Source organism: Scyliorhinus canicula, chromosome 14, assembly GCF_902713615.1.
Source record: "Scyliorhinus canicula chromosome 14, sScyCan1.1, whole genome shotgun sequence".
Lineage (NCBI taxonomy): Eukaryota > Metazoa > Chordata > Chondrichthyes > Carcharhiniformes > Scyliorhinidae > Scyliorhinus > Scyliorhinus canicula.
This window is the reverse complement of record NC_052159.1, coordinates 84,063,464-84,081,275: the sequence shown is the minus strand read 5'-3', so window position 1 is coordinate 84,081,275 and position 17,812 is coordinate 84,063,464. Positions and strand designations below refer to the sequence as shown.

The 17,812-nt window shown below is 48.7% G+C and overlaps 1 protein-coding gene across 2 annotated transcripts in view; it reads right to left on the bottom strand.

The window, feature by feature from the left end:
• The window catches only part of ccdc83 (coiled-coil domain containing 83), a 116,271-nt gene that overhangs the window by 33,863 nt on the left and 64,596 nt on the right, over window positions 1-17,812 (bottom strand). For both annotated transcript variants that reach the window (XM_038818887.1, XM_038818886.1), the window contains exon 7: window positions 12,764-12,832. In XM_038818887.1, coding sequence (XP_038674815.1) covers window positions 12,764-12,832 — 69 coding nt within the window. The remainder of the gene's footprint in view (window positions 1-12,763; window positions 12,833-17,812) is intronic.

Sequence of the window (17,812 nt, the reverse complement as noted above, 5' to 3'; positions counted from 1 at the left end):
ACAAACTGTCTCTAGGTACACGTGGTGTCTGGGCTGAGATTCTCTACCACACTGGATGTTCTCTGGTAACTCTGTTTGGAAAGAGCGAGAGAGCTTCTGGGAGCTCAGTTAATATAGTGGGTTTTGTAATGCCTCTAGTGGTCATGCCCACCAGCTAGGTGTTGTGATTAACCCTTAGGTACACTGTCTATCTACATATCATTACAGTCATTCCTCTAAGGCATACGATCTGCACCATTGATGATTTACCTTTCAACTGGGCATTTCAGAAAACCCACTTTTTATCTGCACCTGAGTTGCCAAACATGCACCAGTCCAGTCTCTCCGATATTATAATAGAGCGGATAGTCAACCCAGAACTCCAGGTAGCAAAGAAGGAAAGTTATGATATGAATATGCACGGAGGTTCAAGCGACAAATTAGAAATTGAAAGACTTGTGCCAAGCCTCCAGTATTTAAATCCGCCATTGCAGATGGTGTTAAAAATTTGGGTAGAATATTACACATCTTCCAAAGCTCAGGATGACAATAGGATTATAGGGGATAAGGGCAGGTGTAGACCCTTTGGCCTGCTGATCCTGCTCCACCATTCAAACATATCATGGCTGACCATCTAACCCTTGCACCATTGTTCTCACCTCCCCCCCCCCCCCACCCATTCCCCTGACATCATTAGTATCCAAGGAAATCTACTAAGTCCTGTCCTGAGCATGCTCAACGATTGAGCTTCCTCAGTTCTCTGGGGTTAGAGAATTCTAAAGATTCGCCACCCTCTGTCTGGAATGAAGAAATTCATCCTCATCTTAGTCTTCAATGGCTTGTCCCTTATTCTGAGACTGTGTCCCCGGTTAGAAGATTCACCAGCTTGGGGAGGCATCTAATCCACATCTAGCCTCACGGCTGCAAGAATTTTTAGTTAGAATGAGATCATCTCTCATTCTTCGGAACTCTGAAGAATATAGGCCCAGTTTCCTCGATCTCCCCTCATGAATCAATCCTGCCATCCTAGGGTGAACCTCCGTTGCACTCCCTCTATGACAAACACATCTTTCCTACGGTAAGGAAACTAAAACTGTACATAATAATAGATGCAATTTCACCAGGGATCTATAAATTGCAACAAGATGTCGTTATTCAATGTCCTCAAATCCCTATTCCTGTCCAATTTCTCGTGAAGCCTCCTTGCATCCTCCTTACAAATCACAATCCGATCTAGTTTTTTACTATCAGTAATTTAAAATATTAGGTTTGGCTCCCACATCTAAATCATTTATATAGATTGTGAACAGCTGTGGCCCAAAACACTGTTCTGAGTGGTACTCCAGTTATAACAGCCTGCCATCCTGAGAATGGCCTGTTTATTCCTACTCTGTTTTTTGTTGTCAACTAATTCTCAAACCATATTTTTTTTTAATGTGTTTTGTCCAAATTATATAAAACCTTACAAAAGATAAACAATTTGGGGAGCAAACTCCCAGAACAAATGTCAGAAGTCAACCTCCGACTTCCGGTTGCGGCTATGACCAGCTAAGTCGCACATTTGGCAGCTCCTGCGACAAAGGTGTTTAAGGGCCGATTGGAGGGCCCCGACGGTACTGCAAAGACGAATCCCGGTGGGGGAAGGCTCCCTGAGGAGAGTGAGACCAACTTTATGGTCGGTACTCGGAGTGGGGCGACAAAAAAAGCGGCAGCAGCTCCCCGAAAAAAGCGGGGGAAGAGGACCAAAATGGCGGCCGGTGGCGCACTAGAAGATTGGAGAAAATGGGCGGAGGAGCAGCAGGCCGCTCTCCTCCGGTGTTTTACGGAAGCTGAAAGTGGAACTCTTAGAGTCTATGAACGCGACGACCACAAGGCTGATGGGGGCCCAGGCGACCCAAGAGGCGTCGATAAGAGAGCTGCAGCAGGAAGATGACTGCAAGGGAGGAGGAGGCCACGGTCCCTCGTGGGAAAGGTGGAGGTGCACGAGGCACTCCACCTGAATGGCAGAGCCGCTTTGAGGAGCTGGACACTCGAATGAGGCGGAAGAACTTGAGGATCCTGGGCCTAGCAGAAGGCCTGGAGGGGCCTGATCTCCCGAAATATGTAGCGGAGATGCTGAGCTCCCTGATGGGAGAGGGGGCCGGTCCATCGCCCCTGGAGCTGGAAGAAGCATATCGGGTCATGGCTAGGCGGCCTAGGGCGAACGAGCCCCCGAGGGCGGTGCTGGTGCGATTCCAGCGTTTCTGTGATCGGGAGAAAGTGCTGAGGTGGGCCAAGAGGGAGAAAAGCAGCAAATGGGAGAATTCGACGGTGCGGATATATCAGGACTGGAGTGCGGAGGTGGCAAAGCGGCGGGCCCGGTTTAACCGGACGAAGGCGGTGCTGCACGCAAAGAGGATCAAGTTCGGAATGCTGCAGCCAGTGCGTTTGTGGGTCACCTACAAGGACCAGCACCATTACTTTGAGACCCCAGAGGAGGCATGGACTTTTGTTCGGGAGGAAAAGCTGGACCTGAACTAGAACTTGGGAACGCCGGCGGTCGAGGCCGCCCGAGTACCCTTGACCGATCAAGGGGCCCATGTCTTTCTTAGGCCAGGTCGGAACTTGGTTAAAGTTGATGGATCGTTTGGTTTCTTTGAAACTTGTGTTATGGGGAGGGTTTCTTTGTTCCTTTTTGTGTGTCTCTTCCCGTTGCCAACTTCCCTTAATTATTGTTGTTGTAGGGGGGGCTTTTTTACTGTTTTTTGATCTGTTCTTTAAGGGTTATGGTTACTGTTCTGTCCGATGGAGGGTGATGATTAAATACGTTATTATTGGGTAGTTATTTAGTTATGCAGGCATAGTTATGTATTTATGTATTTATTTAAGATTTGTATTTATATTGTTATATTGTTAAGTTGGGGAGGCGGGACGGGGGGGGTGCAAGTTGGTTATGCGTGTTTTCTTTTTCTCTTTTTCTTCCTCTCGTTTTAAGGGGGCTTTTTTATGGGCTTGGAGGGGGACGGGGGTGGAATTGAAGATGGCGGGGTAGGGTGTGGCCGGGCGAAAGCGCGGGCTTTCCCCTGTTTCCCGCGCGCGGGACGGAGGAAGGGGGAGGAGAGAAGAGTGGGGTGTGGCCAGCAATGGCGGCTTTTCCCGCGCTGAAGCGGGGTCAGAGAGGGATGGCAAGGGGGGGGGGAGACCCCTCCCCCCCCACATCGGGAGGAGTCGGAGTGTGGCAGGGGCAGCCGGGTCAGCGAAAACCAGCTGACTCTCGGGAGTACGATGGTGGATACACCGCGGCTAGGAGGGGTCCTAGCCAGGGGGGGGGGGGGGGGGGGGGAGGGGGAAGGGGGTTAGGGGGGGATACGGGTTGCTGCTGGAAAGGCCGAGGGACGGGAAGGGAAGAACGGGAGGAGAGAGGGGGAGGGGCCATCGCCATGGGGAACGGGTCAGAAGGGGAGGGTCGACCCGGGGCGAACAGGGGACAGGACATGGCTAATAGACAGGGGAAAGGGACGGGTCGCTCCGCGACCCGGTTGATTACTTGGAACGTGAGGGGGCTGAATGGGCCGGTCAAGAGATCAAGGGTTTTTTCACACCTAAGGGACTGCAGGCGGATGTGGCAATGTTGCAGGAGACTCACTTGAGAGTAGTAGACCAGGTACGCCTGAGAAGGGGGTGGGTGGGACAGGTGTTCCACTCAGGCTTGGACGCAAAGAACCGGGGGGTGGCGATTTTGGTGGGAAAGAGGGTGTCGTTCGTGGCGGCGCAGGTGGTAGCAGATAAGGAGGGTAGGTACGTGATGGTGAAGGGTAGGCTGCAGGGAGAGAATGTGGTGCTGGTGAATGTGTATGCCCCGAATTGGGATGACGAGGGGTTTTATGAGGCGCCTGTTGGGCCTCATTCCGGGTCTGGAGGCAGGGGGCCTGATCATGGGGGGGGACTTCAATACAGTGCTCGACCCTGGGCTGGACAGATCGAGTTCCAGGACGAATAGGAGGCCGGCAGCGGCAGAGGTGCTAAGGGGGTTCATGGAGCAGATGGGGGGGGTAGACCCTTGGAGATTTGGCAGGCCAAGGGCGAGGGAGTATTCTTTTTTCTCCCACGTCCACAGGGTGTACTCCAGAATAGATTTTTTTGTACTGAGCAGGGGGCTGATTTCGAGAGTGCAGGACACGGAGTACTCGGCCATTGCGATTTCGGACCATGCACCACACTGGGTAGAGGTAGAACTGGGGGAAGCACGGGACCAGCGCCCATTGTGGCGCCTGGATGTGGGGCTGCTGGCGGACGATGAGGTGTGCGGAAGGGTCCGGAAGGGCATTGAGAGATATCTGGGCACGAACGACACGGGCGAGGTGAAGGTGGTAATAGTCTGGGAGGCCCTGAAAGCAGTGATCAGAGGAGAGCTGATCTCCATAAGGGCACACAGAGAAAGGAAGGAGAGGCAGGAGAGGGAGAGACTGGTGGGGGAACTTATAGAAGTGGACAGGAGATATGCGGAGACACCAGAGGAGGGGCTGTTGAGGGAGCGGCGCAGTTTACAGGCCCAGTTTGACCTACTGACCACTAGGAAGGCGGAGACGCAATGGAGAAGGGCACAGGGCGCGGTCTATGAGTACGGGGAAAAGGCGAGCAGGATGCTGGCACACCAGCTGCGCAAGCGAGATGCAGCCAGAGAGATTGGGGGAGTGAGAGAGAAGGGAGGGAACGTAGTGCAGAAGGGGCAAGAGGTGAACGGGGTCTTCAGGGATTTCTACAGGGAATTGTACCGGTCTGAGCCGCCCAGGAGGAGGGGGGGGAATGGAGAACTTCCTCGATAGATTGAGGTTCCCAAAGGTCCAGGAGGAACGGGTGGAGGGGCTGGGGGCGCCGATAGAGCTGCAGGAGCTAGTTAAAGGGATAGGCCAGATGCAGGCGGGGAAGGCGCCGGGGCCGGATGGGTTCCCGGTGGAATTTTATAAGAAGTATGTGGACTTGGTGGGTCCAGTGCTGGTGCGAGCCTTCAATGAGGCGCGAGAGGGGGGGGTTCTGCCCCCGACAATGTCACAGGCCCTGATCTCCTTGATCCTGAAGCGGGACAAAGACCCTGTACAGTGCGGGTCCTACAGGCCTATCTCCCTCTTGAATGTAGATGCCAAACTGTTGGCAAAGGTCCTGGCAACCAGAATAGAGGATTGTGTGCCAGGGGTAATCCATGAGGACCAGACGGGGTTCGTAAAGGGACGACAACTTAACACAAATGTCCGGAGACTGTTGAATGTGATTATGATGCCAGCAGTGGAGGGGGAGGCTGAGATAGTGGTAGCACTGGATGCAGAGAAGGCATTCGATAGGGTGGAGTGGGAATACCTGTGGGAGACGCTGGAACGGTTTGGGTTTGGGGAGGGATTTATCAAGTGGGTGAAGCTGCTGTATTCGGCCCCGATGGCGAGTGTGGTTACAAACGGGAGGAGGTCAGAGTATTTTGGGCTCCATCGAGGTACCAGGCAGGGATGCCCCTATCCCCCTTACTATTTGCATTAGCGATTGAACCGTTGGCGATGGCACTGAGGGGTTCAGGGGGGTGGAGAGGACTGACAAGGGGAGGGGAGGAACATCGGGTATCACTCTATGCGGATGATTTGTTGTTGTATGTGGCAGACCCGGAAGGGGGAATGCCGGAGGTAATGGAAATACTAGCGGAGTTTGGGGACTTTTCGGGATATAAATTAAATGTGGGTAAAAGTGAGGTCTTTGTGATACACCCGGGAGATCAGGGGGAGGGAATTGGGCGGCTCCCCTTTAAGAGAGCAGTAAAGAGCTTCAGGTACTTAGGGGTGCAGGTGGCAAGGAACTGGGGGACCCTCCACAAGCTGAACTTTTCAAGGCTGGTGGAGCAGATGGAGGAGGAGTTCAAGAGGTGGGACATGGTACCGCTGTCGCTAGCAGGGAGGGTGCAGTCAGTCAAAATGACGGTCCTCCCGAGGTTCTTGTTTCTGTTCCAGTGCTTGCCCATCTTTCTCCCCAGGGCCTTCTTCAAGAAGGTAACTAGCAGCATTATGGGCTATGTGTGGGCACATGGCACCCCTAGAGTGAGAAGGATTTTCTTGGAACGGAGTAGGGACAGTGGAGGATTAGCGCTACCCATCTTTCCGGATACTACTGGGCGGCGAACGCATCGATGGTGCGCAAGTGGGTGATGGAGGGGGAGGGGGCAGCTTGGAAACGTATGGAGAGGGCGTCCTGCGGCAATACAAGCCTGGGGGCGCTAGTAACGGCACCATGGCCGCTCCCCCCCACAAGGTATACCACGAGTCCGGTAGTGGCGGCCACCCTTAAAATCTGGGGGCAGTGGAGGCGACACAGGGGGGAAGTGGGGGGTCTGATGGCGGCGCCACTGAGAGGGAACCACAGATTTGTCCCGGGGAACACTGGCGGGGGATTCCAGAGCTGGCACAGGGCGGGCATCAGGCAACTGAGGGACATGTTCATAGAGGGGAGGTTTGCGAGCCTGGGAGAGCTGGAGGAGAAATATGAGCTCCCCCCGGGGAACACGTTTAGATACCTGCAGGTGAAGGCATTTGCCAGACGACAGGTGGAAGGATTTCCCTTGCTTCCCGATAGAGGGGTGAGTGATAGGGTGCTGTCAGGGGTCTGGGTCGGAGAAGGGAAGGTCTCGGACATCTACAAAATAATGCAGGAGGTGGAGGAGGTATCGATAGAGGAGCTGAAAGACAAGTGGGAAGCGGAGCTGGGAGAGCAGATAGAAGATGGGACATGGGCGGATGCCTTAGAGAGGGTCAATTCGTCGTCGTCGTGCGCAAGGTTGGGCCTCATCCAATTTAAGGTGCTGCACAGAGCCCATATGACGGGGACTAGGATGAGTCGGTTCTTCGGGGGTGAGGACAGGTGTGTTAGGTGTTCGGGAAGCCCTGCGAACCATGTACATATGTTCTGGATGTGCCCGGCACTGGAAGAGTTCTGGGAGGGGGTGGCGGGGACGGTATCGAGAGTGGTGGGAACCAGGGTCAAACCAGGGTGGGGGCTAGCGATTTTTGGGGTTGGGGTGGAGCCAGGAGTACAGGAGGCAGGGGAGGCCGGAATATTGGCCTTTGCGTCCTTGGTAGCTCGGAGAAGGATCTTGATTCAGTGGAGGGACACAAGGCCACCAAGTGTTAACACCTGGTTAAACGACATGCAAGCTTCATCCAATTGGAAAGAATCAAATTCGCCCTGAGAGGGTCGGTACAGGGGTTCTTCCGGCGGTGGCAGCCCTTCCTTGACTTTCTGGATCAGAGATAGGAACTGGAGGCCGAAACAGCAGCAACCCGGGGAGAAAGGGGGGGGGGGGGGGGGGAAGGGAGGGGGGGGGGGGGGATAGCAACGAAGGGAGCACGTCAGCGGGGGGTCGCGGGCAATGACTGCCCGAGGCCATCGGCAGAAAGGGAAAAACGGTTTGGTTGCTAGACTGGTAGCGCGGGGGGGGGGGGGGGGGGGGGGGGTGCGCGCGGGGGGAGGGCGTGGGGAGGATATTCCAGGGGGGATTTGTTGTGTTATAATTTAAAATGTAGTAGGGGTAAATGTTTGTATCGAAAAATTTCAATAAAAATTATTTAAAAAAAAAAAAAAGAAGTCAACCTCCGATTTCCAGGCCAGAACCAAGACCACCCATCACCGAGTTGCTGTGTGCAGGCAAAGCCTGTGTGTGCGCGCACATTCAGAGGCTGAGCTATAAACCATCATTGATGCATTCACTGAGGCATAGGAGAGAATGGGCCTCAGACTAAACATCCGGAAAACAAAGGTTCTCTACCAGCCCACCCTGGCACACAAAATTGCCCCCTGTCCATCAAGATCAACGGCCCTTGGACAATGTGGATAATTTCCCATACATTGGGTGCCTCCTCTCAAGTGTGAGCAGACATCGACGACGAAATCCAGCATCAACTCCAATGCGCCAGTGCAGTCTTCAGACGCCTGAGGAACAGAGTGCTTGAAGACAGAAACCTCGAACCTAGCACCAAGCACATGGTCTACAGAGCATCCGTGGTACCTGCTCTCCTGTATGGAGCAGGAACATGGACAATGTACAGCAGACACCTCAAACCGTGGAGAGATACCACCAATGTTGCCTCCACAAAATCCTGCAAATCCACTGGTAGGATAGGCATGGATTTGCCCAGTTTCAGGGTACTGGTCATGCTCAACCAGCTGTGATGAGTGAGCCACATTGCCGGCATGCCCGATGCAAGATTCCCGAAACAAGTGCTCTACTCCAAGCTCCACAATGGCAAGCGATCACTAGCAGTGCAAAGGAAACGCTCTGAAAGCCTCCCTATATAAATGTAACATCCCCATTAACATGTGATATTTACTTGCCTTAGAATCCACAAACTGGAGAAAAAGCATCCACAAAGGCACCAATCACCTTGAGCGCCGTAGGATGGAGCACGCGGAGGCCAAGCAAAAACAGCGGAGAGAGCAGAAACCATCCACCCACCTCATCGAACACCATCTGCCAAGCCTGTGACAGTCTGCGAATCCAGGATTGGACTAATCAACCACCACAGAACCCACCTCCCCAAGCAAGTCATCCTCAATACTGAGGGACTGCCCAAGAAGAAGAAAAAGAACAACCTTCAGGGTAAAGTTTTCAGCGCATGAGAATCTCATGGCACCCAGTTGTGCAATTGTGACTAAAATAAGCTATTGTAGGGCAGCACGGTGGCGCAGTGGTTAGCATTGCTGCCTCACGACGCCGAGGTCCTAGGTTCGATCCTGGCTCTGGGTCACTGTCCGTGTGGAGTTTGCACATTCTCCCCGTGTTCGCGTGGGTTTCGCCCCCACAACCCAAAGATGTGCAGAATAGGCCATACTAAATTGCCCCTTAATTGGAAAAAATTAATTGGGTACTCTAAATTAAAAAAAAAAGCTTTTGTAAATGATGAACTCTGTTGCAAAACAGTGAGAATATAATGTGGAAACGTGTGAGGTTATGCACTTTGGTAGGAAGAATAGAGGCATAGAAAAGGCTTCGGAAATCGGAGCATAATAAGCGATTTTCATTTCATCTCATTTTTCGCAAAGCGACTTGGGAGTCCTGGTTCAGGATTCTCTTGAGGTTAATGTGCAGGTTTAGTTGGCAGTTAAGAGGTGGTGGCATAATGGTATTGTCACTGGATGAGTGAACCAGAGACCCAGAATAATGCTCTGGGGTTCAGGTTCAAATCCTGCCATGGCAAATGGTGAAATTTGAATTAGGGATGGGCAATAAATGCTGGCACAGCCTGTGATGCCCATGTCCCATGAACGAATAAAAATAAAATGCGATGTTAGCATTCATGTTGAGATAGAACAGGGATATACCGTTGAGGTTGTATAAGACGCTGGTCAGACCCCATTTGGAATACTGTGAGCAGTTTTGGGCCCCAAAGGATCTAAGGAAGGACGTACTGGCCTTGGAGCGGATCCAGAAAAGGTTTTCAAGAATTCTCCCCGGAATGAAGGCTTGTCATATGAGGTGCGGTTGTGCACTCTGGGTCTGTACATAGAGTTTAAAAGGATGAGGCGGGATCTTATTGAAACTTACAGGATTCTGAGAGGCCGAGAGAGAGTGGACGTGGAGAGGATGTTTCCGCTAGTAGAAGGAAATAGAACTCGAGAGCACAGCCTCTGGCTGAAGGGACGATCCTTTAAAACAAAGATGAGAAGGAATTTCTTCAGCCAGAGGGTGGTGAATCTGTGGAACTCATTGCCACAGAAGGCTGTGATGGTCAAGTCACTGAATGCCTTATTAATCAAGAACCTATCTAAGACAATCAGGGCTATGGGGAGAAGACAGGAGAATGGGGATGAGAAATATATCCGCCATGATTGAATGGCAGAGCAGACTCGATGGACCAAATGGCCTAATTCTGCTCCTATGTCTTCTGGTCTTACGGTTTGAAAGATTGGTGTTCAGGTGCAGGGAAGCAAAGTGAAGGGAAGAGCCTGGCATCTTGCTTGTGTTGCCACTCAAAAAGGGGGAGCAGTTCAGAGCAAAAATTGAAAGATGGATGATTTGCCTAAAGAATAGGATCAGTGCTGTCAAAGTTGGGGTCATGAGCGTACTCGATGACAGTTTGCACTCAAGGAAATCCAGCAATGGCACGGAATAGTGTTGACCTAGCCGACTGGCAGTCTTCAGCGGTTTCAAAGACTGAGGGTGCTGAGTGGGAAAGGGAACAGTCACAGTCAAAGTGCAGAGTTGTATTCAGTATGGGGACAGGTCCAGGGTCAGGATTGGGTTGCGCAAGCTCTCATGGGCATGGACAAAAGCATTGAAGAGGATAACCAGTTCAGTGTGTGCATTGGGATGGTCAATCATTATAATGGGGTTCAAGGGAGTTAGGGGAGGTTCAAGGGAACAAAGGGGAGGGGAGAGGAAAGGTTATGCTGGGTGTGTCAAGGGTTATGGGTGACAGGAGGAGGAAGATAAGGTTCAGTCATGGGTTTTAGGTCACACACACAATACTTTTAGGGTTTCATGTTAAATGCAGCTTTGCTGAATATAAGTGGGAGGAGAATCATTTTGGGTGGGTAGAACTCTTGTTGTTTACAATTGATCAAATAAAGGGTCTCCCTAATATTTTATTAAATGGATGAGATCCATGGATGAATATGCACTCGTATATATGTCTATTCTCTTCACACAATGCAATTGCTGCCATAACTATAGTTCTCTATTATATATGTGGGTTGATATTGTTGTACTGTTGCATGGTCCCTTTAAGAGCTGAGTCACATGATAATCTATGACATCATTGGCTACTTCGCGGGTTTAGGGAAAATCTAGACCCATCTGATAAACCTCTATTGATTATTGCTTTCAACCCACGTGCTTCAGCAATTCTTTTCTTTTCTTCTGCAAATACCATACACAACAGTATAATTTACCTGATATTTCTGAAAATTTGGGAGTAGGAGGAGGAAATACAAAAGATACCTCTTGCTGTCCAAAAGGCTGCACGGTTAACAGCAAGCAGCACATAAAGGGAAGCTAGTCTGGATGTGATCCAGGTAATGCATTGGTGAAAATGGGCACTGGCATGTTAGCACATCCAGAGGACAAGAACAAGCTATCTACAGATGTCAGAGGCATTGCCAGAGACACCGGAGGACATCCAGGAAATGGTCACTGAGATCTATTGGATTGTTCATCAAGTCATGCAGCCACGTGCATTTGGTCAGAACACTATGCCAGTGGCCCTCAAGGTTACAATGGGATTCAATTTCTACACCAGTGGTGGTTCTCAAGATCTGAAAGGTGATATTTTTGGCATCTCTCAGGCTGTCACACAGTTGCATAAAGGAGGTGATCTCTATTTAGTTGTGTCAATGTATTTAACCACTTTGAAAACGCTGAAGACTGCCAGGTGGCTAGGTCAACAATATTCAGTGTCATTGCTGGGTTTCCTTGAGTGCAAAGTGTCATCGACTGCACTCGTGACCATTAAAGCTCCCTGGAAACAGCCAGCTTCATTTGTACATCATAAAGGGTTTCACTCCTTGAAAGTACAACTGGTGTGCAGCCACAGGAGCAAAATAATGCAGGTCTTTGCCTGTTTCCCCTGGTAACTGTCACAATGCATACATCATTGTGGCACAGTGATTAGCACTTCTGCCTCACATCGCCAGGGACCTGGGTTCAATTCCAGCCTTGGCTGACTCTCTGTGTGGGGTTGCACGTTCTCCCTGTGTCTGTGTGGGTATTCCTCCCACAGTTCAAAGACGTGCAGGTTAGGTGGATTGTCCCTTAGTGTCCAAAAGGTTAGTGGGTTACAGAGATAGGGCGGGGATTGGGCCGAGGTTAGAGTGCTCTTTTGGTGGATCAGTGCAGACTCGATGGGCTGAATGGCCTCCTTCGGCACTGTAGGGATTCTATGATCATGCACAACTCAAGGCTTCCATAGCATCTTGAAGCCCCAGCCCATGCAATATTTAATCAGCTCTGCAGATTAGATATTTATCCAGAGGATCCTCAAAGCCTATTCTTTATACAGCCTAGGACTGAATCGAGGAGGAACTTCTTCACTCAGAGGGTGGTTAAAGTATGGAATTCCCTACCGAAAGGAGTAGTAGACGCTACTTCATTGAATATATTTAAAGATAGGGTAGATGTTTTTTTGAAAAATAAAGGAATTACGGGATATGGCGAGAATGCGGATAAGTGGTCTGAGACCACGAAAAGATCAGCTATGATCTTATAGAATGGCGGAGCAGGCTCGAAGGGCCGGACGGTCTACTTCTGCTCCTAGTTCTTATGTTCTTATGTTCTTAGATCCATATACAATAAAAACCCCGTTTATTAGAAAATAATTGAAATTACTCATATGAATATTCAAATAATCAATTTGTTATCTGAGGAATAGTGGCTGAGACTGATATTGTACAATCTTCAGTGAACAGCTCCAGTTCTGATCTTGTGATTGAGTAAAGGTCAGAGGTGGACATCAGATGCTGCCCTGAGGATCGCCTGCAGAAATGTCCTGTGGCTTTAACGATCGGCTTCCAAAAACCACAACTATCTTTCTTTGTGCCAGGTAGGATTCCCTTGATCTGAATCCACTCGAATAGATAAATGTAACATTCAGAAGCTCAATGCTATCCAGGACACACAAGTTTAGTTGATTACTTCCTGCTGTTGGACTCAAAAAGGAAACTTTTACACATGGTCTATAGAAGAAATAGTTTGATGGGAAAAGGTGTTCTTATGTTCTATACTTTGAAATGTAACTAAGGAACGTAAGAAACAGTTTTAAAATACTTCACATTTGCTTACCTCTTTCTTTAACCATGCATTTTCCTTTACCTGTTGGCGGCTGTATCGACCCATATAACTTAAGGCAGCCTGGATAAAAGAGTAAATACATTTAAATAATTACATTGTTATATTTTGTCAAGCTACTACAGTATAAAATGAACTATTTTGCCACTGCACAAGGAGAATCAACAAAAACAGCATCGATCAAAACAAAGTAATAATGCAGGTTATTTGGATAACCCATAGAGTCATAGATGTTTATAGCACGGAAACAGGCCCATCGGCCCAGCTGGTCCATGCCGCCCAGTTTATATCACTAAGCTAGTCCCACTTGCCTGCATTTGGCCCATATCCCTCTATACCCACCCTGCCCATGTAACTGTCTAACTGCTTTTTAAAGGACAAAATTGTACCCACCTCTACCACTGCCTCTGGCAGCCCGTCCCAATGCTCACCACCCTCTGTGTGAAGAAATTTCCCCTCTGGTCTCTTTTGCATCTCTCTCCTCTCCCCTTAAACCTATGCCCTCTAATTCTAGACTCCTCTAACTTTGGGAAAAGATGTCGACGATCTACCTTATCGATGCTCCTCATTATTTTATAGAACTCTATAAGTTCACCCCCAAGCCTCCTACGCTCCAGGGAAAAAAGTCACAGCCTATCCAGCCTCTCCTACAGCTCAGACCAGCAAGTCCTGGTTGTGGTGATATGCATCACTGCAGATGCACATGGGGTTAATGTAAGTGCACGGAGACTAGCTAGACACTAGAGGGAGCACCAGAGACATGACACACAGACACTCAACCAATAGGTCAGTAAGATAGGACACGACCAATGGGCATTCACGATACACACAGTGGTGACACTACCACAGGGGGGCATTACACCAACCCATATATAAGGACACAGCACACATGATCTTCCTCTTTCCAGTGGAGACACTCAGTGAGTACAGACACAGGGTTGATTTAACATCATGCGCACAACGTGGATTGTAGCAGACTGGTTCATCAGTCTGAGTAGCTATAGAAGGATTAACAGTAGAGGCGAATCCAAGTAGGAGAATTGTAAATAGTTTAATAAACGTGTTGAACTTATCTCCGCGTCTGAACCTTCCATTGTCAGAGTGAACATCAAGGAAGCAGCTTGTGCTACGCCAAGAGCATAACAAGACACTAGTAGCATCCTCGTAAATCTCTTCTGCCTCTTTCTAGTTTAACAATATCCTTCCTATAATAGGGTGACCAGAACTGAACACAGTGTTCCATGTGTGGTCTTACCAAAGTCTTGCAGAACTTCAACAAGATGCCCCAACTCCTGTATTCAACATTCTGACCAATAAAACAGAGCATGCTGAATGCCTTCTTCACCAACCTGTCCACCTGTGACTCCAACTTCAAGGAGCTATGAATCTGTATTGCTAGATCTCTTTGTTCTGTAACTGTCCCCAACTACTATCATTAACTGAGTAGGTCCTGCCCTGATTTGATCTACCAAAATGCATCACAATGCAACACAATGTGAACCGCATAATCATGAACAGAATGCTGACCATACTGTCAAAAAGTACACTGTAGAAGTAAATGCTTTCACATCATAATGATGCCTCAGAATTTCCAGTGCACACCAGTATTCCAACGTGATAGTTTCAGGGTATTATGGCATGACTGATTATGTTAGTTTGATGTCAGGCCCAAATTTTCTGTGCTATTTGCAATATTTCTCTGGAACCATTGTCATAACCCTAAAAAATTGACTATTCAATTCCATCCTCGAGGAACAGCACCTCATCTTCCAATTAGGCACGTTACAGTCTTCTGGCCTTATCGTGGAGTTCAATAACTTCAGACTATGAACTCTCTCCTCCACCTTCACTCCATTTTTATTTCTATTACTTTATTTTCATTTCTTCCATAGATCTGTTTTTCTCTTACCATTGTCACCCACCCCACTTGGGCCATCTAGTTACTAGTTACCCTTTGACACACTGCTTATCTTTGTTCTGCCAGTTACACATTTTAATCTCTTTATGCACCACTTGGCCTAATCTCTTTATGCGCCATTCAGCCCATCGAGTCTGCTCTGTCATTCAATGAGTTAATGACTGATTTGATATGACAATCCTCAACTCCACTTTCTCACTTTATCCTCATAAACTTTGATTCCCTTATTGATTAAAAATCTGTCTATTTCAGCCTAATCCGAGGTAGTATGGGCTGAGGTTAGAAACAGGAAAGAAGAGGTCACCCTGTTGGGAGTTTTCTATAGGCCACCTAATGGTTATAGGGATGCAGAGGAAAGGATGGCGAAGATGATTCTGGAAAAGAGCGAAAGTAACAGGGTAGTTGTTATGGGAGACTTTAACTTTCCAAATATTGACTGGAAAAGATATAGTTCGAGTACATTAGACGGGTCGTTCTTTGTACAATGTGTGCAGGAGGGTTTCCTGACACAATATGTTGACAGGCCAACAAGAGGCGAGGCCACATTGGATTTGGTTTTGGGTAATGAACCAGGTCAGGTGTTAGATCTGGAGGTAGGTGAGCACTTTGGAAACAGTGACCACAATTCGGTGACCTTTACGTTAGTGATGGAAAGGGATAAGTATACCCCGCAGGGCAAGAGTTATAGCTGGGGGAAGGGCAATTATGATGCCATTAGACATGACTTAGGATGTGTAGGTTGGAGAAGTAGGCTGCAAGGGTTGGGCACACTGGATATGTGGAGCTTGTTCAAGGAACAGCTATTGCGTGTTCTTGATAAGTACGTACCAGTCAGGCAGGGAGGAAGGGGTCGAGCGAGGGAACAAAGAAGTGGAATCTCTTGTTAAGAGGAAGAAGGAGGCCTATGTGAAGATGAAGCGTGAAGTTTCAGTTGGGGCGCTTGATAGTTACAAGGAAGCGAGGAAGGATCTAAAGAGAGAGCTAAGACGAGCAAGGAGGGGACATGAGAAGTCTTTGGCAGGTAGGATCAAGGAAAACCCAAAAGCTTTCTATAGGTATGTCAGGAATAAAAGAATGACTAGGGTAAGAGTAGGGCCAGTCAAGGACAGTGGTGGGAAGTTGTGTGAGGAGGCTGAGGAGATAAGTGAGATACTAAATGAATACTTTTCGTCAGTATTAACTCAGGAAAAAGATAATGTTGTGGAGGAGAATGCTGAGACCCAGGCTATTAGAATAGATGACATTGAGGTGCGTAGGGAAGAAGTGTTGGCAATTCTGGACAAGGTGAAAATAGATAAGTCCCCGGGGCCTGATGGGATTTATCCTAGGATTCTCTGGGAAGCCAGGGAAGAGATTGCTGAGCCTTTGGCTTTGATTTTTATGTCATCATTGGCTACAGGAATAGTGCCAGAGGACTGGAGGCTAGCAAATGTGGTCCCTTTGTTCAAGAAGGGGAGTAGAGATAACCCCAGTAACTATAGGCCGGTGAGCCTCACGTCTGTTGTGGGTAAAGTCTTGGAGAGGATTATAAGAGATACGATTTATAATCATCTAGATAGGAATAATATGATTAGGGATAGTCAGCATGGTTTTGTGAAGGGTAGGTCATGCCTCACAAACCTTATCGAGTTCTTTGAGAAGGTGACTGAAGAGGTAGACGAGGGTAGAACAACTGATGTGGTGTATATGGATTTCAGTAAAGCGTTTGATAAGGTTCCCCACGGTCGGCTATTGCAGAAAATACGGAGGCTGGGGATTGAGGGTGATTTAGAGATGTGGATCAGAAATTGGCTAGTTGAAAGAAGACAGAGGGTGGTGCTTGATGGCAAATGTTCAGAATGGAGTTCAGTTACAAGTGGCGTACCACAAGGATCTGTTCTGGGGCCGTTGCTGTTTGTCATTTTTATAAATGACCTAGAGGAGGGCACAGAAGGTTGGGTGAGTAAATTTGCAGACGACACTAAAGTCGGTGGAGTTGTAGACAGTGTGGAAGGATGTTGCAGGTTACAGAGGGACATAGATAAGCTGCAGAGCTGGGCTGAGAGGGTGGCAAATGGAGTTTAATGTAGAGAAGTGTGAGGTGATTCACTGTGGAAAGAATAACAGGAATGCGGAATATTTGGCTAATGGTAAAATTCTTGGCAGTGTGGATGAGCAGAGGGATCTCGGTGTCCATGTACATAGATCCCTGAAAGTTGCCACCCAGGTTGATAGGGTTGTGAAGAAAGCCTATGGTGTGTTGGCCTTTATTGGTAGAGGGATTGAGTTCCGGAGCCATGAGGTCATGTTGCAGCTGTACAAAACTCTGGTACCGCATTTGGAGTATTGCGTACAGTTCTGATGACCTCATTATAGGAAGGACGTGGAAGCTTTGGAACGGGTGCAGAGGAGATTTACCAGGATGTTGCCCGGTATGGAGGGAAAATCTTATGAGGAAAGGCTGATGGACTTGAGGTTGTTTTCGTTAGAGAGAAGAAGGTTAAGAGGTGACTTAATAGAGGCATACAAAATGATCAGAGGGTTAGATAGGGTGGACAGTGAGAGCCTTCTCCCGCGGATGGAGGTGGCTAGCACGAGGGGACATAGCCATAAATTGAGGGGTAATAGATATAGGACAGAGGTCAGAGGTAGGTTTTTTACGCAAAGAGTGGTGAGGCCGTGGAATGCCCTACCTGCAACAGTAGTGAACCCCGCCAACATTGAGGGCATTTAAAAGTTTATTGGATAAGCATATGGATGATAATGGCATAGTGTAGGTTAGATGGCCTTTAGTTTTTGAGTTCCCATGTCGGTGCAACACCGTGGGCCGAAGGGCCTGTACTGCGCTGTATCGTTCTATGAGCATACCTAATGACCCAGTATCTGCAGCCCTCTGTGAATTTTAGAGATTCACAGATTTAGGTTTTAGAGATTTAGAGATTCACTACCCTCAGAGAGAAATTCCTCCTAATCTGCATCTTAAATCAGTGACCCCTTACTCTGAGAATATGTCCTCTAGTGCTGGTTCCCACAAGGGGAAATAATCTCTCAGCATCTACCCTGTCACACCCCTGAGAATCCAATATGTTTCAATAAGGTCACCTCTCATTCTTCTAAACTCCAATGAGTGCAGGCCCAACCTATTC